Here is a 23,921-nt window from a genome sequence, read left to right on the forward strand (position 1 = left end):
TGATTTTTTTTAGAAGCATGCGTTTTTTCAAGCGTATTCTTTAGGCGTCTTCAAATTTTGAATATATTGATAATTCGCTTGCTGGCAGGCTTAATTAACAAATTAAAAAATTCAAATTTTCTTTAAAAAATCCTGGTAGCCGCAAAAATAAGAATTATCAACAAATTCTTGCAGAATATTGTTATTTAGGCTCCCTTTATTGTATAAAAAAATCGGGGATAATCTTGAATGGCTGCATTAGTCTGTGCAATCATTCAAAGTTTTGACGAATTTTTAATTAACATTTCAATTATGCAAAAACTATTGCATCTAAAAGGGTAGAGTTTTGCACAATTATTACTAATAGGCTAAAGTAACTTTTTGTAAAATATCATTAAGATTGAACAATTACAACCATTGAAAACTATTAGGTGCTTAAACTCAGTTTTACATAATGTTTTTTTTTAATTTGCAGGAGTAATATTGCAATTAAAGAAATCACACAAGGTGAACTTTATAGGAAATTTTATGGCGAATAAATTATTTTTAGTAAAATTGTCACGAAAACCGTTAGATTTTAAGATAAACGCAAATGTTTGGAGAAAAACGCAGCTTTTTTGCGATTTTTTTCACATTTTTATTTATAACTAAAGAGGCACATCTTTCTGCGCGCGAGCATCATAGTATCTTATTTCTGATACCTTTCCCGACCGATTAAAATTTTTTTTTAGCCCATTACCTCGTACATCCAGTTTGATGCTCATTCTCAGTTAAGTCAGCAGGACTATTACTTTACACATTGAATTCGAATATGCGCAATTTGAAATGTTTATCTGTATAAATGTAAAGAGCAACAAAATTGACAAATAGAAAATATTCGCGAAGTAAAAATGCATTTTCTATAGTTTACACGTATAAATGTGTGTAATAAAAAGTCTCTTTAATTATACTATCGAATTCATTTTTCCCGTAAGGACCAAATAGCCGAGCGGGTTAAGGCATTGATTAATTATGAGGTCGAATGTTCGCGTCCCATCCAGGATAAAACAGGAACCACTTTTTCATCGGGAAAAATGAATTCAAATAGGATCTACGCAAGGTATATATAGTATATATATATATATATATTGTAACGTGGTAGAAACACGTTACAGAAATGTACAGATTTTGTAGTTCTCGTCTCTCCCCATTAGTGCCTCCCCCCCCCAGTATACCTGCTGATGTGTGAGTGTAGTATGATGAACCTTTCGTGGAGCTACCATGTAATTTTCCGCCGAAGGAATATTGTAAATGTCACCCACAGAAGGAGAGTGTATGTTTTTAGGAAATGGTTTGATTGGGAATTGGACGAATGTTTGTAGGACTAGTTGTAAATAGGGTTATAGGAATTAAGAGTATTTTATTTCAGATTAAAAGTAATGTTAAGATGTATCCTCTGCTCCCACATGAGCTAGAAAACTGTTGTTCTCCTATCCTTTATTATTCCGTCCCCGATGTATATAGTGTCCTCTCCTTTCAATCTTCTCGCTGTGCTCGTCTGTTTACGCGACTCTCCTGCCGTCCCCTTACCACTTATCCCCGCTGAGTGCCCCCCCCCCCCCAGACCCTTCCCGTTACCGCGCCGCGCCGCTAGCGCGCTGAGCTGCGATCTCCCCTGACCGCGCCACTACCGACCCACCATCGCCGACCCCGCACCGCATCGTCCCGCCCGGAAGCCACCAAGCAATGTAGCAGACGACGCCGCTGGAGAAGAGCCTACGAAAACTGGGAACAGTGCGAATGTGGATCATAGCCTAATATTCCAATCGATAATTGGCTCAATGATCTTACACATGCGCTGTTGCCCTAATAAAGGAGGAGACAACAGGAATAGGAAAATAGGACCTGGCCGATGTCACAAGAGAAAAGTGAGGATCGGGCCACTGCTAGTCTGGACTTTGACTACTCCTATCCTACGGTTAGGACTGGGGCTGGAGCTATCGCGCTGTATAAGAGAGCGAGAAGGGTCGTCGCCGAGATTGACAGAGAACGTCGTCTTGTCAATTCGGGCCTCTTCTTCGTGTTCGAAAAGTCAGGATCGGAGTGTGGAATCGGGGAACCGGAGATTCTCGGTCAGAGCGGTCGATTAAGTGTTCCTGTGTTAATCCTGCTTTCCTCTCCCTGGTTTCATCTCCCTTACGCTCGCCATATGATTCCTTGCCCCTGTCGCCCCCCCCCTTGCCCCGAATTTTGCCATTAGCGACTCCCTTCCCTTTCACCTGTCTTCCCCGTCTTCTGCCCCTCCATTTTTAAGTTAAGTGAGAAATTAGGAAACCAATCTGTGTAGCGTATAATAAGTGTGCGTGAGCATCGCGGGAGGCCCCTACTCTGAGTTTTAGCGAATAAAGTGGTGTGTTCCCGGACATTTTTAGTGTTGTTTAAATTATTTGTAGACCTCCAGGTTACAATATATATTACCGTCTTCATCAGACTTCGTCGTAAACGTGTACAATTACACATATTCTTACTTCGTATTATCGTTTAAATGTGGTCGTGAATATTATAGCTCTTAAATACATATATTATATTTGTTTATTTCACTGATTTTGAAGGTTATTATTTATAATTTACTATAAAATTAAATTAATATATTGATTAATTTTGTTACATAAGTTGTTTCCATTAAATTTTTCAGCATATTCAAATAAGTTTTCCTAAAATATCCCTAAAATTTTGTTCCTGGGTGGCTGCTAGGTCATTTCTTCATCAGTATGCATATAAACACCTTACTTTCACCTTAAACTTCCTTTCATTTTCCTTTTGAATTTAATAAGTAAATTGTTGATTATATGTATTATCATTTTATAATTTAATCTTGTTATTATTTCAGTGCCTCTAAAAACTCTAATTTGGAAATATTTTGTAAACTTTCCGAATGGTGGAAAATGTAAAATTTGCCAACAAGAAATTAAGACTAGTGGAAACACTACTAATTTGAAGTTGCATTTAAAAAGACAGTATCCGACTGTAGAATTGGGTAATCATGATACTACCTGTAATGAAAGAATCTTAAGAGAAACTCAGATATGCGTAATGTAGGAACTAATTTAATTTTAAATTTGAATATCTTAAACTTATATGCTATAATTACATTATACTTATAGAACATATTCGATAACAATGAAAGAAGGTCAATAGACGACCCAGATGATCCTAATTTATGTCCAGTAGATGCATGTTCTTCTGCATCGGTTACTACTCCTTCAACTTCTACATCGTTAGATATGCAGTGTTCAAGCCCAACTCTCAGCTGTAAACAACCCCGAATAGACAATACAATATACAAACAAATTTCATTTAAAGGTAGAATATACATATCTTGGCAAATTTGGAACAAAATGAATTTCTTAAAGCTTTACACACAATAAACAAAATTATTATGTACATAGTGTAGTCAATAGTTGTATAATTTCCCCGTTCAATAATATATTTGTAGTATAACGTGCATGATGAATAATAGCGTTATATTATTGATTAAGATATTACAACTAAATATTACGTTATAAGTAATATTTTATTTACCAGGTACAATTAATTTTTTTTATTAATATTTCAGATGGAGGATCAAAAGCAGCAGATATAAAAAAATAAGCTTCTATTTATGATTGCAAAAGATAATTTACCATTCAGTATAGTAGAAAAAGAAGGGTTTACATTATTCATGGAATCAATTGTACCTCTTTATAAAATTCCAAAAAGAAAAACCATTACCCAGTTAATTGATGAAAAATACGAGTTATTATCAAATATAATAAAAAATCAATTAAAGAAAATTTCGCATTTATCATTAACGACCGACATATGGACAGAACCATTAAATACAAAAAGTTATATAGGACTAACAGGTCATTATATACAAGATGACAGTCACAAGTCAGTTACAATTGGTGTAACGGCGCTTAATGACAGACATAGCTCATCAAATATAGAGAATTGGTTAAAAGAAATTTTTAAAGAGTGAGATATAGATGTTGAGAAAATACTAATAATTGTTTCTGACAGTGGATCTAATATAAAAAAAGCCATAAAAGATGCTTTTGGAACTGAGAAACATTTGTCATGCTTCGCGCATAGCTTAAATTTAATTTCTGCAAAAGTTATTGAATCGAATAATATCAATATGAGAGTAAAACAGATAAAAAGTATAGTTACATACTTCAAAAAATCTGTTATCGCGGCAGATAAGCTACGGGACATTTCGGAATTAAAACTAATTCAGTCTGTAGAAACGAGATGGGACTCGACATATAATATGCTATCAAGATTTGTTGAGTTATCCAATAAAATTGGTTCTATTTTGTTAGAGCTTCTACATGCTCCATCAATGATTACAGCGGCTGAATTCCAAACTGCAAAAGAGTTTGTTTCTCTGTTAGAACCCTTTGAAAACGCTACAAAAATAGTGTCAGGTGAAAATTACTTAACAGCGAGCAAAGTCATATCTATCATTAATACATTAAGAATTTCATTGAAAGAAAAAATACCTGAAACTGAAATTGGAACTGAAATGAAGGAACTTTTGCTAGAAAAATTTGAGCAACGATTTGCTAATATAGAAAATGAAATGATTTTAGCAATTTGCACAATTTTAGACCCAAGGTTTAAAATTATTCATTTCAACAATGATTCAGCTTGTACTAATTGTATTAATCATATTTCTAATGCTCTAAATGAAGAAAGGTGAGATTCTTACACTGGAAATAATGTTACTAATGTAAGCTTAGCAACAGGTAGTGATTTCTGGTCATGTCATACAAGTTTAGTAAACAGAATTATATCCCAAAGAAGCTCAGACGTACAAGAGAATAAAATACCAGAAGACTTCAAATATTATTTAACACAAACCCCAGTAGAAATGACTACATGTCCCATAAAATTCTGGAGGTCAAATAACTCAGCGTTGTGTAGACTTGCTGAAAAATACTTGGCGGTCATAGCAACCTCTGTCCCTTGTGAAAGGATATTTTCCAAATGTGGCCAAATTTTAACAGAAAATAGAAACCGTTTAACTGCAGAACATCTGCAACATTTGCTGTTTCTGGGATCTTTATCAAAAGATGATTGGAATGTATAGGTATTGTAAATTAATATAATTTATTTACTTATAAATGCTAATTAATTAACTATAATATACAGGTTTATTATCAAAGGGGCATCAGAGATACAACACAATAATTCATTTATCTCCGTAAATATAAGTGACACAAATTTATTGTATAAAATGGTTATGAAACTCCTTTGTATTTAAAATTAAAAGAATTATAACAAAAATTGATATTTTTTGTAAATATAGAGATAAATGAATTCTAATGTTGTACATGTGGCGCGTCTTTGGTGATTCTTCCTGTATACATTTGTGATTTTTTACAATGATATATGGATATAAGATCAAAGAATTATAAAATATTAAATATTTATAAAAAAGCTGATAATAATTATATTAAGAGTTCGTACATATATTAAAATAATCTGCATCTAGCATTAAATAAATATCATATTTCATTAAAATGTTTTATTTATTTATATTAATATCATTTTACAACTATTTACAGGTTATATTTATTAATAAGTATTTTATACTTAAGGAAATTTCCATAAACAGTAAATAACAACAATATACCTCAATGTGAAACTGGTGATAATCGTGCACATTTCATTTTTTTGACATATCCAGACTGTATAGCTGCAGTGCACATATTAAGTCCTAAGCAGAAGAAAGGTACTATAACTATAATTAGCTCTTGTAACACTGCAATTTTTTAAAACAGTTTTGTCAAACGCTGAGTATTTATCTGTTATTTCAACAAGAGGAAGCATCCCTACTAGTAATATTTTAAATCTTAAGATTGAATTAAAAAAGGAAGTTGAGTATCATATGAAAGGTTTACTAGAGACTTATACAGAGAACATAATGAACAAAATTGATTAGTAATAGGGCTACTTGTGAAAAATAAGTATTATCACAGAATAAATGTACTAAAATTATATACGCCAATTATTTATCAATTAGGAGTAATAATAATGAATACTTTTTTAAATAAAAGAAAGCTAATTATATTTAAAGGCTGAACTGTGCAAATATTTATAATAAATGATTTTATTATATTAAATATATAGGTTTATGTTTTACCTGTATTTTTTAGATAGTGGAATAGAATTCTTAAAAAATTCCAATTATAAGCAACTGTAAGTGCGGATTTTGCTCTTTTGCTTTTTTAATTGTAAGAAATCGTCAGGCTGCTTAAAAATTATTACCTGTAATAAAAATATACTCACAAAGAATCTTGCTTAAATTCCTTCTAATTAATAAATGTACAGTAAATAATACTTATCTATATAATAAGCTTTAATTAAACTTTAGTGACCTCAATAAGTTTACAAAATGACAGGTGGGCTGTGGAATTAAAGACACAGTGGAGGGCTAGCTTTAACAACATAAAAATCGTATATATGTGAAATATATCGATACTTGCTGTATCGATACGCGCAATGTCGATATTGATACGTATCGAAATACTCACAAATGATACGTATCGATACAAAATATCGATACAATTGGAAAATATCGCCATCCCTAAATTAGACGTTTCATTTTCCCGTATAGTTAACACAAAAAGTTATTATTAATTTAATAAATAATATGTACGACATAAATATTAATAGATTTCTAATCTATTAACAATTCACAACAGTAATATCTCTCAAAGAATTTAAGATAAAGCGCTATTTTGCAGCGGTGCTTGCTTGCCCCGCGTGCCAAGTGCACTTTCACCGGCTTGGAAGACGATCTTTGTTGTACTTTACAGGTGGAAGATTATTATTTTTGTGTTCTACATTATAAACAGATACCCTACACTTAGTTTCATTCACGCAGCTATCAGGTTTGTTTTTTCATTGTTTTTACGCATCTTTGTGTGGGTGCAAAACGTACTCCATTGTAAGATATTGATAGAAGACTATGCTTTTAAAATATTCTATGCTCCAATAAATGAGCATACGAAGTTTCGTACGCGCAAAAATGATATTTTTTTTGCGGACTTTACAACCTCCCCACAACCCTTTATTGTATAGGGGTACCGTGTAATAGTATGATTTTCGCGTTGTATATTACGTGTACATGATTCACTGAAAAAAAAACCACGCGAAAATGACCTGGAAAAATGTATCGCTGCCTCTCGTACCAGTAGACGTTATCCCCTCTCTTGCGTGTTAGGCTGAGCTACCTCGAACGCGAGTTGCCTTATGCTTTCCGAGCTTTCAATTGAATTACAATGTTATCTCTAGGAGAATAGCAAATTAACCAAATCGAGTTTAATTGCAACATCCTTGCGATGCGTTTCTGATTCTGTTTGCGAGACATTTGCAATACTAAATTTTTCTACGCGGGAAGTAATAAGTTATTTGATTTAAATTTAACATTATAGTAGCCATCAAATATAACGTTTATGTTGATTATTAAATAACCTTAAGATTTGTTGAATATATAATTTAGCTTCACCTTTGCATTTTCTTACGTACACTGTGGGGCAACAGTACGCAATCCGAGAAAAAGTTAAAACGCTCCTTACAAAAAATCATTAGAGCTTTGACTAAACGCGTACTAAATAATTGTAATTTTTTAGATTTAGGGGAAAGTTGGATAGTTCCGACTAGATAAGAATTCTTATAAATACGGCAATGTATATAATAAACATCGTTATGCTGATAAACTATACGGAGTCCGGGAGACTTCACCAGGTGGGAGACATAAACCATTTGAAATATCATTTTTAATATATAGGCAATTGGAGCGAAATGTTTTGTAAATATATACTTAGGCACTGTTTACTCTAGCGCATGACAAAAGAGCGTTATGCAAAGGCACCTAGTTACTATTAAGGAAAAGTTGTTTGGATGTGTTTCAAGTATAATATTGCAAACTCCTCATTTTGCTTCCTATTTCTTCAAATTGTAAGTTATTTATTTGAAACTTTGTATTTTAACTCTTAATACTATCTAGTTTGATAAAATAAAATCAGTTTAGTATAAAATAATTTAAATTTTTTTTTAACAAAATAATCCCAAGTAGTATAGGGTGGGAGACATAATTTACGTTGTGAAAGGAGAGATAAACCATTGTTTAGCGTTTTCGTAGGTGCGTACCCCAATTTGGAAATTCTAATAGAAAATTATTTGATTACATTTCAGATGTAAAATACCTTTTCAATATAAAAAAAAAGGAAAGTAATAGAAAAAGCAAACAGCTCGCCATGGCAGAAAGCCTAAACAAAACTTTATTTGTATTCAATGCAAAATTCTAGAAAATAAATAAAAAGTAGTTTTTCTTCAAACATGGCTTAACGGGAATCCGTATACCGACATTACAGAGCGAAAACTATTTCGCATGCAGCGTCGTTATTTGTTGACGGATTATAAAGTTATTACAGGTTTTTGGAAATGCCAGCAGCTTATCTACTAAGTTACGTTAGGAAAATTAACAAAAAATGAAAAAAAAATTTTGTTTAAATAAATATATTAACATTACTGAGAAACAACAATTAAATCGCAAAATCCCCCAACGTACTTTACTAGATAATGTTCATACGTTTCCAAAAAGTACACAAAAATGCAAATCTATCAAGAAATGAGGATGCTGCATGCGAAATAAATAATGGAAGAATATCGTGTTCGGGAAGTCACCAACACGAAATTCTTCCATTATTTATATCGCATGCAGCATCGTCATTTCTTGACAGATTTGCATTTTTGTGTACTTTTTGGAAACGTATGAACATTATCTAGTAAAGTACGTTGGGGGATTTTGCGATTTAATTGTTGTTTCTCAGTAATGTTAATATATTTATTTAAACAAAAATTTGTTTTCATTTTTTGTTAATTTTCCTAACGTAACTTAGTAGATAAGCTTTTGGAATTTCCAAAAACCTGTAATAACTTTACAATCCGTCAACAAATAACGACGCTACATGCGAAATAGTTTTCGCCCTGTAATGTCGGTATACGGATTCCCGTTAATAATAACTAATTTGTGTATTAAATTTAATATTTAATGTTTACATTTCCGACTTCTATTGGTATGGTGAAATCTCCCGCCTCACTGGTTCAAATCTCCCAACTCTGGGGGAGATTTGAGCCACTTTACAGTTTTTATAAGAATAAATGCCACACTTTTCTTTATCAATGAATATAAACCTACAAGTTACCTGTATATTTATCAATAAACCAAGCTATCTTTAGCTACCCGTTTCATCTCTCTATATTGTTTTGTTAACGAAATATATTAATTTTGTTAAAAAGTGGCTCAAATCTCCCAAACTCCCCCTAAATGAATATTTAAGTAAAAGAAATAATAATTAAATATATATATATATATATATATATATATATATAATGTGTGTCTAATCGGGTAGATACGGAAACCTCAATATATTTTAATTTTTTTGACGGAAAATCCTTCCATGGGTAATATCTACAGGAACAAAATATGTACTATTTGACTTACTTTATTAGAAAAGCTTATACACCGTTGATATGTTTGGGTATATATGGGAACAGACTTATCAGGTCCTGAATTTTTTCTAAATTGGCATTTGTGATAACATATGAACTTATGGGGACTTAGTTTTCCAAGGGACTTTGTAAGGACATTGGATTTAGAAAACATTTGTGAGGACACAGCCAATTAAAGGTAGTTACAAGTACTTGATTTTTAAACGAAACTTCCGCGTACCTAAAAGTTAGTGGAGAGGCTTATCATAACAAATGCCCATAGAAGCATTGTTTCTAAATGGTATTTATAGGAACACAATAAATCACATAGGTTGTTCTATGTAGTTCCTTTTTAAATAGCATTTGCAAGAGCTTCAATTTTTTTAACGAAATTTCAATCTATTTACACAAATTTACATTAAAGCCGACTTGCATAATATTAAAATAATTTATGAATTCCCTTTGTACTACAAATTATTTAACTACAAAACACTTCAATCATTTATATCTCGCGAACGGAGTATCGTAGGCAGCTCTGCGAGGACTCCGTTTGCTTGTCTCGACATTTTTTATCCGATTCTGCCATAAAATTGCTGGACTATATTTTTTATCTCAGAATAAAAATATAGGCAAAGATGAGTTCAGCAAGACAAATCTCGTCTTGATCGGATGTCTAGAAGCCGAGGAATCCATTATTTAAACTATATTTTGTTTAAATTAACAAATACTTAAAAAATTCATATCTCGCGAACGGAGCATCGTAGAGAGCTCTGCGAGGGCTTATTTTTCTTGTCTCGACGTATCCCATCCGATTATGCGATAAAATTGCATGACCATATTTTTTGGTGCAGGATGAAAATATGCACCAAGACAAGTCCAACGAGACTAGTCTTGTCCCAATTCGACTTCTAGAAGCTGAGAAATCCATTAGTTAAGCTACAAATTGTTTCACCAATAAATACTTAAAAAATTCATATCTCGCGAACGGAGCATCGCAGAGAGCTCTGCGAGGGCTTATTTTTCTTGTCTCGACGTATCCCATCCGATTATGCGATAAAATTGTTTGACCATATTTTTTGATGCAGGATGAAAATATGCACCTAGACGAGTCCAACGAGACTAGTCTTGTCCCAATCTGACTTCTAGAAGCTAAGAAATCCATTAGTTAAGCTACAAATTGTTTAACTAACAAATACTTAAATATTCATATCTCGCGAACGGAACATTGTAGAGAGCTTTGCGAGGACTCATCTTTCTTGTTTCGGTGTTTTTTATCCAATTATGCAATAATATAGGTGGACTATGTTTTTTGCTAAAGGATAAAAATATAACCCAATATGAGTCCAACGAGACCACTCTCGTCATTATCGGATTTCTAGAAGGCAAGGAGCTTGTTAATTAAGCTACAATTGGTTAACTAAAAACTATTTAAGAAACTTATATCTGGGCCATTTTGGAAAGGTCTGGGGTGTCTCTTTTCAGCCTAACTCGCCTAAGAAAATGTATATTCTTCTGGACCCTTTGGTTTCTGAGATCATTAGAAATTTACAAACATATTAGAAAACCTGTATTTAGTAGACCTAAATTGTGTATTACGTATATTACATTTAGTGAGATGTAAACATGAAGGAATGCTCTCTATGTATAAAATTTGTAGCTTGAACCTAAACATTGCAAACTCGTTAAAGTGTCTTATCCATATACACGTTTTTGGCTCTAATCCATGTTCCCTATAGTTTTATGGATATATTTAAGTTTAAAGTTGTACACAATAGTAGTTATAGGTACGTCCTCGTATCTACCCATATTTATGTATAGTATATAGTATATACGAGTATATACTTATATTTTCGTATATAATCATATATAATATATACTATGCATAAGTATAGGCAGATATAGGGACGTACCTATAACTACCGTTTAGTAAAAACTTAAATTTGTGGCGAACGTCCTCATATATACCTTTAGACTTATTGAAGTAATGGGGACCGTCCTTACTTGTACCAGATATACCGCAAAATACCATTTTACACGAGATTCGGTCCCCGTATCTACCCGATTAGACATATATTAGGGTGTCCATTAAAAAGGCATTATTTTTGTTTGTTTGTTAACTATATCTAATTTGATGTAGAATCAGATAAAAATGAGGTTTGCAAGAGTCTAGCCGATCTAGGTAGTAAAAACCCGTGCACCGAAGGATTGAAGATAAAAACGGGATTTCGCATAGAAAAATGATATTTTGTGACTATTTTCCATGTCATTTGTTCATTCTTCAAACATTGCACACGATAATGTTGCTTTAGTTTGTTTAAGGGTCCCTCAATATGGATGCATAATGAAATTTATCTTTTGACTTGTTACAACCTTTATTTCCCCTGTTAATAATTTTTAAAATAACGTATGGCAATAAAAATTCATTATAGCCGTATCTTGAGTAATTTCTCCTTTTTTACCTCGGTATCTCCACCGGTGGGTAGGAGAATGACTTAGGCCCGGTCTTACAGGTCTCAATTAAGTTAATTTCGACATTAAGTAGGGATACCAACCTGAAAAATAATACCTAACTATACTAATATTTTTTTTTTGAAGTTTTAAGCCTGGAAATGGAAGTTTTGTGCCCAGCTTCAGTTCAGGTGTTAGTGTGAACGAAATTTGAACAGGGAAGGATCAAATATATTTCACAATATAGAAATGCAATTAACACAATAAAATAAAGAAGAAGTATCATGGATAAAAAACCACGAAATCACAATTTTTCCGAAGAGGAAAAAATTAGGTTGGTTGAACTTGTCTCCGAATTTTCGAAAGTAGTGGAGAATAAACTAACGGATGCCGTTGGGTGGGATGCAAAAACCCAAGCATGGGCTGAAATTGCTAATAAATTTAATTGCATAAGCAAATCAAATGTGGAACCCGAAAAACTAAAAAATTGCTGGAATAACTTAAAACAACAAACAAGGAAGTATTATTCTAAATTAAAAACAGAAATATATAAAACAGGTAATCTTGGAAAGTTCTAAATGATTTTTGTTCACAACGAAAATTATAAATATATTTTTGTAGGAGGTGGATCAAATAAAACCAAACCGAATATTTTATATGATAAAGTTTATCAAATTATTCAACCTACTGTAGATGGATTATATAATTCCAATGATAGTGATCGCAGCATATACATGGGTGAAACTGCAACGTTTGTTTCTAATGTTATTGAATCAGATGAAGAAATAGAAGATGATCTAAATCTGCAACAAGATGAACATGTCTTTCAGGTAGGGTTATTATAAATTTTATTAATATTATTATTATATTGCACTTCATATATGTAATTTTTTTGGTTATTTCTCAGTATTTAAAAGATACTAACCAAATTAATACATGGAAGAAGTGGAACCCAAGGACATTGAAAGCTCCCCTAAGTGATCCTCTTTCCACAAATATTAAAAAACAAAAAGCAGCAATGCCTGAAAAAAAATCAACACATGAGAACTTAGACAATATTTTAATTAAAAGTAAAATTGAGCTGACTAATTTGATGACTCAAGAATTAAAAGAAAAAAGCCGTTTAGAAAAAGCAATTTTAAGACAAAAGTTGACAGAAAATACCTTAAAAATAAAATTGCTAGAATCTACAATAAGAGGTAATAAAGAAAATAACAACAACGTTGTTGAAAATATTGATATTTCTGATATATCAGAATAACAAGTTAGTTTTATAGGAAACTTGTGATATTTAAATTAAATGAAACTCCTTGTTATAATTTGCGTTACTATATGAGAGAGACATTTATCAGTTTCTAAGTCCTTAAGTTTTTTCAATTCTCTAAATGTTATGTTTTATTTACTGAAGTACAAAGGTTATAAAATTTTAAGTTTATGTTAATATTAAAATACAGTACAAGGATTCTTAACCTAGCTCACTTTAAATTTTATTCTAAATAAAATTTATTATAATAATATTTTAGACAATTGCGTTGATACAAATTTTCATTTAATTTTTGTACAAATGATCGAAATATCAGGTTTGTTTGAAAAAGAATATTCATAAATCATAGGTACCAAGAATTATTTTATTTGGTATGTTAAAGTAGTTTTTCAATGAACCATAGTTGACATTTAATGATTTAAAATTAAAAGAGCAGAAAGTATTAAATATATATTTATTCAATAAAAAGTGGTTATCCATTACAAATATAAATTTTATCTTACAAAACACACTATGTAGACCAATAACACTTTACCTCTCTTTCCAAATAAAGTTTTTATTATAGAAAAAATAAAATATTCTTCTTTCACACAAATTTACAGCTATACAAAATATATATACTTGTTTAATTTGTTATTTCCCACATATATACTATTTCTCATTCTTGTTGAAGTTTAAATAAATTTGCTTGTTAGAGGCAACTGCAAGATAAATTTAAGTTATATTTTATTATTAACATGCATATTAATATAATATGAAAAGTTAGACTTACGCTTCGAAATAATTTTCTATTAAAAATTTCCTTTCATCCTGATGGAAATCTTCGTTATAATTTACCAATAAATTATTGTATGCAGCAATATCTACATTATCTTCAATATCCATTCTTATAATATTATACAAAACAGCACAGGCCATAATAATGTCCATAGTCTTATTAGCAGTTTTGAAGCGAGTTCCTTTACTCAAAGCAGGAAACATTCTTGTCCAAATACCAAATGCTCTTTCCACCATGGTTCTTGTTCGAATTTGTGCCTCGTTATATAAAATTTCGGCAGGTGTATTTGGATTTGTTAATGGGGTCATTAAATATGGCATATTTGGATAGCCAGAATCTCCCAAAAGCAGACCATTGCCAAATTCGCCAGACTCGAATCGGGCTTTAATGACAGAATTATTAAAAATCGTAGCATCATGAGAAGATCCTGGCCATCGTGCTACAATATCCATAAATTGTAATTTTGAATTTACAATTGCTTGCACATTAAGTGAAAAGAATCCTTTTCTATTACGAAATAATTCTGCATTTTCCCCTCCTGTATAATATAAAATTCTTACATTATTTTATTGAAATTATTTCATTTCAAAAAATTATAATAAGAATATACATATATAGAGCTAATACATTATTTTCTTGCTACAACTCCTAATGTTATATTTACCATAGGATTGTATTCTGATGTGAATGCAATCAATTGCTCCTAGTACCCTTATAAAACCAGCCTGTTTGAAATTTCTTGCTTGAGTTTGTATGATATCATCTTGCTGCATTGGGAATTTGATAAACTCTTTACTTAGTTTAGCTATAGCATTTGAGACTCTATGTACTATTTTGGTAGCAGAATTTTTGCTAACCCCAGAAAAATCACCGATAATTATCAAAAACGATCCTGTTGCATAAAATCTTAATGCTATTAGTAATTGTGTAGTTGGTGAAATTGCATCATTCCTTTAAAAAAATATGAGTATAATAAATTAAATTATTGTTTCACTTTAACCAATTATTAATTATCACAATAACATACCATTGTCTTCTACAAATTAATGAACAGCCAATTGTATTCAATAGCAATTCAAAATGCTCCTTGCTAAGTCTAAATCTACTTTGAAAGTCAATATCATCGTAAATAGCATACCAATTCATTCGTAGACGTATTTTTTTTGATCTTCTTCTAATAATTAACTGTTCATCAACATCTTCCTGATCATTTATACAACAAAATGCCATCTCAAAATCCATTATTACATACAAAATATTAGATAAGTATAACTTTTACCAGAAAACCGTATGATTCGTATTTCAAAACATCTTCCTCTACCCGCTCAATTATACATATACGTACACAAAACTTCACATTACACATTTCCAGGCTTAAAACTTCAAAAAAAAAATATTAGTATAGTTAGGTATTATTTTTCAGGTTGGTATCCCTACTTAATGTCGAAATTAACTTAATTGAGACCTGTAAGACCGGGCCTTAATGATAAAATGTCCTAATAGGAAAATGATCTAAATACGATAACTTCAGATTGCTGGACTCACAAAGTAAAAGTTACCGACCTAGTCCCTGGTAATTCTTCACCTTTAAGGAGCTGGCAACATTGTAATATTAGCTATATATGTGTACAGTGATGTACAGGATGTTACACGAAAATGGAAAAGTTGAATATAATTCGTACCGTGTAAAGTTTAAATAATAACGAAAGAGAAATAATTAATTAATCGAATGTTTAATCAGTTTATCAAAATATAGAAACGTATCTTTCGTTAATTATATAGATTGAATCATAATTAATATTTTTTCAATCACAAGTATTATGTGTGTCCATTTATTAGCGAAAGTTCTATCATAGAGGTTCGATTCTTTTTATAAAGAAGAAAGAAACAGCACTTGTACTATGTAGTTCGTATTTACCACGTGTAATATAATTGAAGCAAATGAACCATTATATTTACAGTTATCTTTTATTAATTTATATATTTACAATAAATAATGGCGCAAGTCTTCCATAGCTTCATTTTCATGTATTTGCATGTACAAAAATCGACTTTCGAGCAATGCAATCTTCTGCAGCTATACTTAATTTTCTTCCGCTCCCTCAAAAAATATACTTCTCTCTTCTACTTCAAATACTAAATTACTTTCTTCTTGTCTATTATCTGTACTACTGTCTGCGGTATTATAAACGGACTGCTTTAAAAATTCAATGACATTCCTTTTAGTATTGGGATGGTTTATGTTATATTTTAAATATTTCCTCATATTCTCCCAAGCAGGAATTACCCAAGCATCTAATTTAGTCTGTATATTTTTCATTTTATAATTTCCTAATTTCAACAGCTCAAAAATCGAAATGCAATTTTTCATTATTTGCCCCATTCCACCTGCAATTACAAGTTTTCAGATTATTATATTATTTAATTCTTAATGAGGATATATTATTAGAAATGAGCGTTAGAGTTAGTATTAACTATATTAACTTACATAGAAATGTAATTATTGGTGGATGAATTCCCAGATATTGCCGAATAGAAAAATGATATAGTTCTTAACTATTATTGGTGCGATTTATGCATTGGTATACCGATATTAACTTAGCACCTGTCTTACGAATCCATTGTCGACCATAATAATCCAGTATAGGCGATAATGCTTCGAATATCTCATCATTTCTTTCAATTATCTTTATCAATTCCAAAAATGCCATATCTATAAATTTATCTGGCAATAAACATATATTTATTAACATTTTCATGTAGAGCCTTGCTAGTTTTTTATCGTTGGAATCCAGCTGATCAATAGCTTCATATACTTTAAGCTTCTTTGCTTGCTTTGTCACACTCTGCATAAAAATTGAAAATAATATTTTTGAAATAGGTAAGCAAATATAAAATCTTTATTTATATATATTTTTTAACAAAATTTAAAAACTTACTTGGTATAAATGAAAGGAGCAACCATGCACCTCACATTCCGGGAAGACATTTTGCACAGCTGAGTAAAGGGAAATTTCATAGTCCGATATGAAACTTATTGGCTTCATATTAGTTGCTATTTCTCGTTTTATCATCGAAATGGTCTCAAAATAATTATTGTATGATTTTGAGCTCATAAACGCCCAAGCAAATGGCATTACCTAAAATTAAATTGAAATACTTAAAAATTCAATTATTTGTCAGTTGGTATGGCAAATATTAAATGCCAAATGCAATAACTTACTTTATGATATCTTTCGGTTAAAATTGTAAGTAACTGATACACGTCACTTAATTTCGGTGTGGTCTTAAAAGTTGCATCGATAAAAAAGTCAGTTGCATCCTCGCACACCTCCATAGCAAAGTTTACATCACCAAAGACTACGGATGATTCACCATTGCCACAAAATGTATAAAATTTCAGATGAAACATTTCATTATTATGATTGAATTTCAGTAGTTTTAACCCTATTGCATTTTTCATAGTTTCTTCAAAATCTATAAGATTTTTGGGTTCAGGAGGATTGTAGACTTTTATCCATTTCCTCAAGGAATACTTTAACTCATTATATTACAAAAATTTTATTTCCTCTGGAAAACTCACAAATTATAACGATTTAATCTAATTTTAATAAACTATATATATAAACATCTTAATTTTTCACACACTCTTCATAAACTTCCCTTCCTCTCTTTAATGAATTTGTTGAAATATTAATAGCAAACTCTCGAACAGTTGCTTTCGCTAAGTAATCTTCATTCTCTACATGGATACTGTGGCTTTGAGTCATTGTAAATTTTCCTTCAATGTCTATAATTCCCTTCCCCGTGCATGATCGGTCTTTACAGCGAAGATAGCAGGAATAAATTTAAAGAACGATTTATATATTTCCGAAAGCGAAATGTACATGAGGGTTATTTTAAAATATCCTACGTCACATGTTACCCTGTTGATCTTGTATATTTTCTAACTTGGAGATAAATAAATCCATCATAGAAAACATGTTTTAATTTCTTAGCTTTTATTTCTTTTTGTTGCAATCTATTGTTCCTTCTTACTCCGTCCATTTTATCCTAGGTGTATTAAATGGAAACAAAGCCTATACTCCTTGTCGTCCTTCAAGGTTATAAAAAAATAAACTTATTTCGTCTTCGCTTAATCGATTATTTATAAAAAAGATGCAATTTCAAATGTTAAGAATCGATTAAGCGAAGACGAAATAAGTTTATTTTTTTATAACCTTGAAGGACGACAAGGAGTATAGGCTTTGTTTCCATTTAATACACCTAGGATAAAATGGACGGAGTAAGAAGGAACAATAGATTGCAACAAAAAGAAATAAAAGCTAAGAAATTAAAACATGTTTTCTATGATGGATTTATTTATCTCCAAGTTAGAAAATATACAAGATCAACAGGGTAACATGTGACGTAGGATATTTTAAAATAACCCTCATGTACATTTCGCTTTCGGAAATATATAAATCGTTCTTTAAATTTATTCCTGCTATCTTCGCTGTAAAGACCGATCATGCACGGGGAAGGGAATTATAGACATTGAAGGAAATTTTACAATGACTCAAAGCCACAGTATCAATGTAGAGAATGAAGATTACTTAGCGAAAGCAACTGTTCGAGAGTTTGCTATTAATATTTCAACAAATTCATTAAAGAGAGGAAGGGAAGTTTATGAAGAGTGTGTGAAAAAGTAAGATGTTCATATATATATAGTTTATTAAAATTAGATTAAATCGTCTTAATTTGTTAGTTTTCCAGAGGAAATAAAATTTTTGTCATATAATGAGTTAAAGCATTCCTTGAGGAAATGGATAAAATTCTACAATCCTCCCGAACCCAAAAATCTTCGAAATTTTGAAGAAACCATGAAAAATGCAATAGGGTTAAAACTACTGAAATTCAATCATAATAATGAAATGTTTCATCTGAAATTTTATACATTTTGTGGCAATGGTGAATCATCCGTAGTCTTTGGTGATGTAAACTTTGCTATGGAGGTGTGCGAGGATGCAACTGACTTTTTTATCGATGCAACTTTTAAGACCACACCGAAATTAAGTGACGTGTATCAGTTACTTACAATTTTAACGGAAAGATATCATAAAGTAAGTTATTGCATTTGGCATTTAATATTTTACACACCAACTGACAATTAATTGAATTTTTAAGTATTTCAATTTAATTTTAGGCAATCCCATTTGCTTGGGCGCTTATGAGCTCAAAATCATGCAATAATTATTTTGAGACCATTTCGATGATAAAACGAGAAATAGCAACTAATATGAAGCCAATAAGTTTCATATCGGACTATGAAATTTCTCTTTACTCAGCTGTGCAAAATGTCTTCCCGGAATGTGAGGTGCATAGCTGCTCCTTTCATTTATACCAAGTAAGTTTTTAAATTTTGTTAAAAAATATATTTAAATAAAGATTTTATATTTGCTTACCTATTTCAAAAATATTATTTACAATTTTTATGCAGAGTGTGACAAAGCAAGCAAAGAAGCTTAAAGTATATGAAGCTATTGATCAGCTGGATTCCAACGATAAAAAACTAGCAAGGCTCTACATGAAAATGTTAATAAATATATGTTTATTGCCAGATAAATTTATAGATATGGCATTTTTGGAATTGATAAAGATAATTGAAAGAAATGATGGGATATTCGAAGCATTATCGCCTATACTGGATTATTATGGTCGACAATGTATTCGTAAGACAGGTGCTAAGTTAATATCGGTATACCAATGCATAAATCGCACCAATAATAGTTAAGAACGATATCATTTATCTATTCGGCAATATCTGGGAATTCATCCACCAATAATTACATTTCTATGTAAGTTAATATAGTTAATACTAACTCTAACGCTCATTTCTAATAATATATCCTAATTAAGAATTAAATAATATAATAATCTGAAAACTTGTAATTGCAGGTGGAATGGTGCAAATAATGAAAAATTGCATTTCGATTTTTGAGCTGTTGAAATTAGGAAATTATAAAATGAAAAATATACAGACTAAATTAGATGCTTGGTTAATTCCTGCTTGGGAGAATATGAGGAAATATTTAAAATATAACATAAACCATCCCAATACTAAAAGGAATGTCATTGAATTTTTAAAGCAGTCCGTTTATAATACCGCAGACAGTAGTACAGATAATAGACAAGAAGAAAGTAATTTAGTATTTGAAGTAGAAGAGAGAAGTATATTTTTTGAGGGAGTGGAAGAAAATTAAGTATAGCTGCAGAAGATTGCATTGCTCGAAAGTCGATTTTTGTACATGCAAATACATGAAAATGAAGCTATGGAAGACTTGCGCCATTATTTATTGTAAATATATAAATTAATAAAAGATAACTGTAAATATAATGGTTCATTTGCTTCAATTATATTACACGTGGTAAATACGAACTACATAGTACAAGTGCATTTTCTTTCTTCTTTATAAAAAGAATCGAACCTCTATGATAGAACTTTCGCTAATAAATGGACACACATAATACTTGTGATTGAAAAAATATTAATTATGATTCAATCTATATAATTAACGAAAGATACGTTTCTATATTTTGATAAACTGATTAAACATTCGATTTATTAATTATTTCTCCTTCGTTATTATTTAATCTTTACACGGTACGAATTATATTCAACTTTTCCATTTTCGTGTAACATCCTGTACATCACTGTACACATATATAGCTAATATTACAATGTTGCCAGCTCCTCAAAGGTGAAGAATTACCAGGGACTAGGTCGGTAACTTTTACTTAGTGAGTCCAGCAATCTGAAGTTATCGTTTTTAGGTCATTTTCCTATTAGGATATTTTATCATTAGGTCATTCTCCTACCCACCTCTCCACCCCTTTTCGTTCTGACATACCTGAATATGATAAGATTATGTAAACATTTTTTCTAATTTCTTGTAACACACTGCCGGTCAAAATTTTAAGACCACTTGAGTAATTTGGTTCAAAATCAGTCACTTCTTTAAAAACGCGCATAACTTTGTATAAGAAGGATACAATAAAATTCAAAAACCCGTTGAAAAGCTGATAAAAATCTACATATGTATAGTGGAATTAGCTCAATGCACGGAAAACGTGTAGTTATCGAATTACAATTACCGTCAAGGCACTAATTTCTGATCAGTTAAGGAGAACTTATTCTTAGCTGTCGATATTAAACAGTAATATAAAACGGATGTACATATATTTTGTTTTCTATCGATAATTCAATATTTAAACTTGACGTGAGAATGTAAAAAATCATGAAATAACAAAGATTAAATTTTTAATTAAATAATATCGTCATAAATTTGCAGGAACTAGTTTCTGATCATATATTTTATTCAAAGAACTAATTTTCGATTGGTTATGGAACTATTTTCTGATCAAAGATATTTTGTTAGCATTTTTGTTGGAATGATTATAAACACTTATTCCAAAAAAAAAAGAAATTTTTTCTATTATTAATATATATTATTTTTTCATAAAATAAACATTTAAGAGATTTAAACATGCAACATGTAATACATATAGGGTGTAACGAAACGACCGCCTTTTCTCGTAACTGGAGGTTCGGGGTGACAAACTGAGTGCACGTGTAAAATTTCGTTCGAATCGTTCAAGAGGTTTAAAAGTTATTTCTATTTAAAAATCACCCTTTTTCAGTCCTTTTCGAACGACTTTACCTGCATAATGGAAAGTGGGGAAAGTGAAAAACAATTGATGAGCACCCAGCTAGAATGTAAAAATTATCGATCGCGTGCGGTAATACTTTTGCTATTTAATTCTTTAATCTGGCTATTAGATTAATTTTAAAAATAACAAAATCCTTTATATTACAATTCCAATTCAATTTAGTACAAGCATCATTGACTGATTTGATGGAAAGAGCGAGTTGACGCAATGTAAAGGAAAGTATCAAAAGCTAAGATATCGCGCGAGCGCAATGATAACTTAATAGACAATGCATGAGGGCATTCTCTTTCTACTAACGAAGCTAAAGGGAATGATTCAAAATCAATACATTGATGAAGGAGAAAACTAAACTCACCCATTAAATGTTCTGCAAGTTCCTTTAAATCGAAGTTTTTGAAAAAGCTTCAAACTGGCTCCTCGATGATTTCCAGAAAGCACACTATCACTGATTTTGCATTTAAACACTTGTGAATTTAAACAAATTAGGTATTAACCTACGTTTCTTCAAAACACTGGAGAATTTGACACTTTTGAACTGTTTGAAGTAGGGTGATTAAGAGTGGTCGAAACGAATTATTGATTATTCTATCTCTCTGTGTCTCTCTTTTCAGCCTACTTCAAACAGTTCAAAAAGTGTCAAATTAACCGGTGTTTTGAAGAAACGTAGGTTAACACCTAATTTGCTTAAATTCGCGAGTTCTTAAATGCAAAATCAATGAAAGTGTGCATTCTGGAAATCATCGAGGAGTCAGTTTGAAGCTTTTTCAAAAACTTCGGTGTAAAGGAACTTGGAGAACAATAATGGGTAAGTTTAATTTTGTCTATCATCAATGAATTGATTTTAAATAATTCTTTTTACCTTCGTTTGTAGAAAGAAAATGCCTTGATGTGTTTCCTATTAAATTATCAGTGCAGTCGCGTGACATCTTAGCTTTTGATACTTTCCTTTTCATTCTATCTTCTCCCTTTTTCCATCAATTCAGTCAATGATACTTGTATTGAATTGATTTGGAATTGTAATGAAAAGGATTTTGCTATTTTTAAAATTAATCTAATAGCCAAATTAATGAAATAAATAGCAAATGTATTATCGCGCGCGATCGATAATTTTTACATTCTAGTGGGGTGTTCGTCAATTGTTTTTTCACTTTCTCCACTTTATTATGCATAGTTAAAGTCGTTCGAAAAGGACCGAAAAAGGGTGAGTTTTAAATGGAAATAACTTTTAAACCCCTTGAACGATTCGAACAAAATTTTACACGTGCATTTGGATGGTCACCCCGAACCTCCAGTTACGAGAAAAGGCGGTCGTTTCGTTACACCCTGTATATTATTATTATATATTATCGTAAAACATTGTAAAAATTAGTAATTCTTATTTTTTTTCCTTTTGGTTTACATTTATTAACTTTATTTTCTTGTATCTTACTTTCTTCTGATTTATTTTTTTCTTTTATACATTTTTTTTCGTTTCTCATTTTCTTTTTCTCCGTCTCTTTCTCTATTTTTATTCTCCGTTTTTCAAGCCGTGCAGTGATTCTTTGTTCTTTTTCTTCTGTTTTTTTTTTCATTTTATCAATCAAGTCATGATGATATGCTCTCCATTCATCAGACGTAGCCACTGCTGGAATTTTTGCTTTTTTTTTCTTTTTCACTTCCTTTTCTTCAGGCCAGAATAGACAATTTTTAAATGCATTTGGTACCAACGGGTCATCTGTTGAGTTCAAATTTTAATATAGCATCTAATTATCTTGTATTGTATTTAGAAAGTAATTGCCAATGTGAAGAATGAATAAAATTACCTGTCTTGGAAACTTGACAGCAGGTAGCTTTTTCATCCGAGTTTGTAATTGTAACGGTGTTCATCGCTTCAATATGCTCTGTTACATTCAAAGTTTGTATAAGTTTTACATTTGGGTTTAAATTCTCATTGCCAACAACTAATGCATTTTCGGTTAAACGTAAATCTCTAAGAGAATCATGTTGATGACTTTCATCATTCGAATAATTCTTTGTGACTATTTCATCCATTTCTGAAATTGGTTTTTCTTCGGCTGTTCTATCTTCATGGATAATTAAAATAGTATCTTCATTTATTGCTATAGGGATATCTACAATATTTTCCTGAGTTTTTAAAAAGTCAGATTTGGAGTAAACTGAGAAAGTGGCCGGTATATCTTGCGAATAATTTTCTTCTATATTAGCATTACATTCTTC

General features: G+C 31.0%; 3 protein-coding genes across 3 annotated transcripts; 2 read left to right on the top strand and 1 right to left on the bottom strand.

The window, feature by feature from the left end:
• The first annotated feature begins 1,870 nt into the window (after positions 1-1,870).
• Positions 1,871-5,193, top strand: LOC136776187 (E3 SUMO-protein ligase ZBED1-like). Its single transcript, XM_066731568.1, has 7 exons — positions 1,871-2,090; positions 2,849-3,048; positions 3,123-3,321; positions 3,633-3,975; positions 4,021-4,698; positions 4,804-5,086; positions 5,155-5,193. The coding sequence occupies exons 1-7, from the start codon at positions 1,871-1,873 to the stop codon at positions 5,191-5,193; spliced, it is 1,962 nt and encodes a 653-aa protein (XP_066587665.1).
• Positions 5,194-12,000: 6,807 nt separating this feature from the next.
• LOC136776328 (myb/SANT-like DNA-binding domain-containing protein 3) lies at positions 12,001-13,478 on the top strand. Its single transcript, XM_066731767.1, has 4 exons — positions 12,001-12,014; positions 12,100-12,510; positions 12,574-12,782; positions 12,860-13,478. The coding sequence occupies exons 2-4, from the start codon at positions 12,237-12,239 to the stop codon at positions 13,211-13,213; spliced, it is 837 nt and encodes a 278-aa protein (XP_066587864.1). The 5' UTR covers positions 12,001-12,014; positions 12,100-12,236; the 3' UTR covers positions 13,214-13,478.
• A 200-nt stretch (positions 13,479-13,678) lies between these two features.
• Positions 13,679-15,451, bottom strand: LOC136776321 (putative nuclease HARBI1). Its single transcript, XM_066731749.1, has 4 exons — positions 15,022-15,451; positions 14,659-14,945; positions 13,989-14,532; positions 13,679-13,917 (listed from the first exon to the last, which is right to left on the bottom strand). Exons 1-4 carry the CDS (start codon positions 15,234-15,236, stop codon positions 13,908-13,910), a joined length of 1,056 nt encoding a protein of 351 aa, XP_066587846.1. The 5' UTR covers positions 15,237-15,451; the 3' UTR covers positions 13,679-13,907.
• Between the last annotated feature and the right edge of the window lie 8,470 nt (positions 15,452-23,921).

The sequence above is a fragment of the Prorops nasuta genome, unplaced genomic scaffold, assembly GCF_024137725.1.
Source record: "Prorops nasuta isolate Cenicafe-Biocafe unplaced genomic scaffold, Cenicafe_Pnas_1.2 PNAS00009, whole genome shotgun sequence".
Taxonomy (NCBI): domain Eukaryota; kingdom Metazoa; phylum Arthropoda; class Insecta; order Hymenoptera; family Bethylidae; genus Prorops; species Prorops nasuta.

Coding starts and splice junctions, on each gene's coding strand:
- LOC136776321 (XM_066731749.1), bottom strand. CDS start 15,236: ATGGATTTTGAGATGGCATTTTGTTGTATAAATGATCAGGAAGATGTT. Junction 14,946..15,021: donor TTAATTTGTAGAAGACAATG/GTATGTTATTGT, acceptor ATTTTTTTAAAG/GAATGATGCAATTTCACCAA. Junction 14,533..14,658: donor CATCAGAATACAATCCTATG/GTAAATATAACA, acceptor TATATTATACAG/GAGGGGAAAATGCAGAATTA.
- LOC136776187 (XM_066731568.1), top strand. CDS start 1,871: ATGTCACAAGAGAAAAGTGAGGATCGGGCCACTGCTAGTCTGGACTTT. Junction 2,091..2,848: donor CGGGGAACCGGAGATTCTCG/GTCAGAGCGGTC, acceptor TTATTATTTCAG/TGCCTCTAAAAACTCTAATT. Junction 3,322..3,632: donor CAAACAAATTTCATTTAAAG/GTAGAATATACA, acceptor TGATTGCAAAAG/ATAATTTACCATTCAGTATA.
- LOC136776328 (XM_066731767.1), top strand. CDS start 12,237: ATGGATAAAAAACCACGAAATCACAATTTTTCCGAAGAGGAAAAAATT. Junction 12,511..12,573: donor AACAGAAATATATAAAACAG/GTAATCTTGGAA, acceptor ATATTTTTGTAG/GAGGTGGATCAAATAAAACC. Junction 12,783..12,859: donor AAGATGAACATGTCTTTCAG/GTAGGGTTATTA, acceptor GTTATTTCTCAG/TATTTAAAAGATACTAACCA.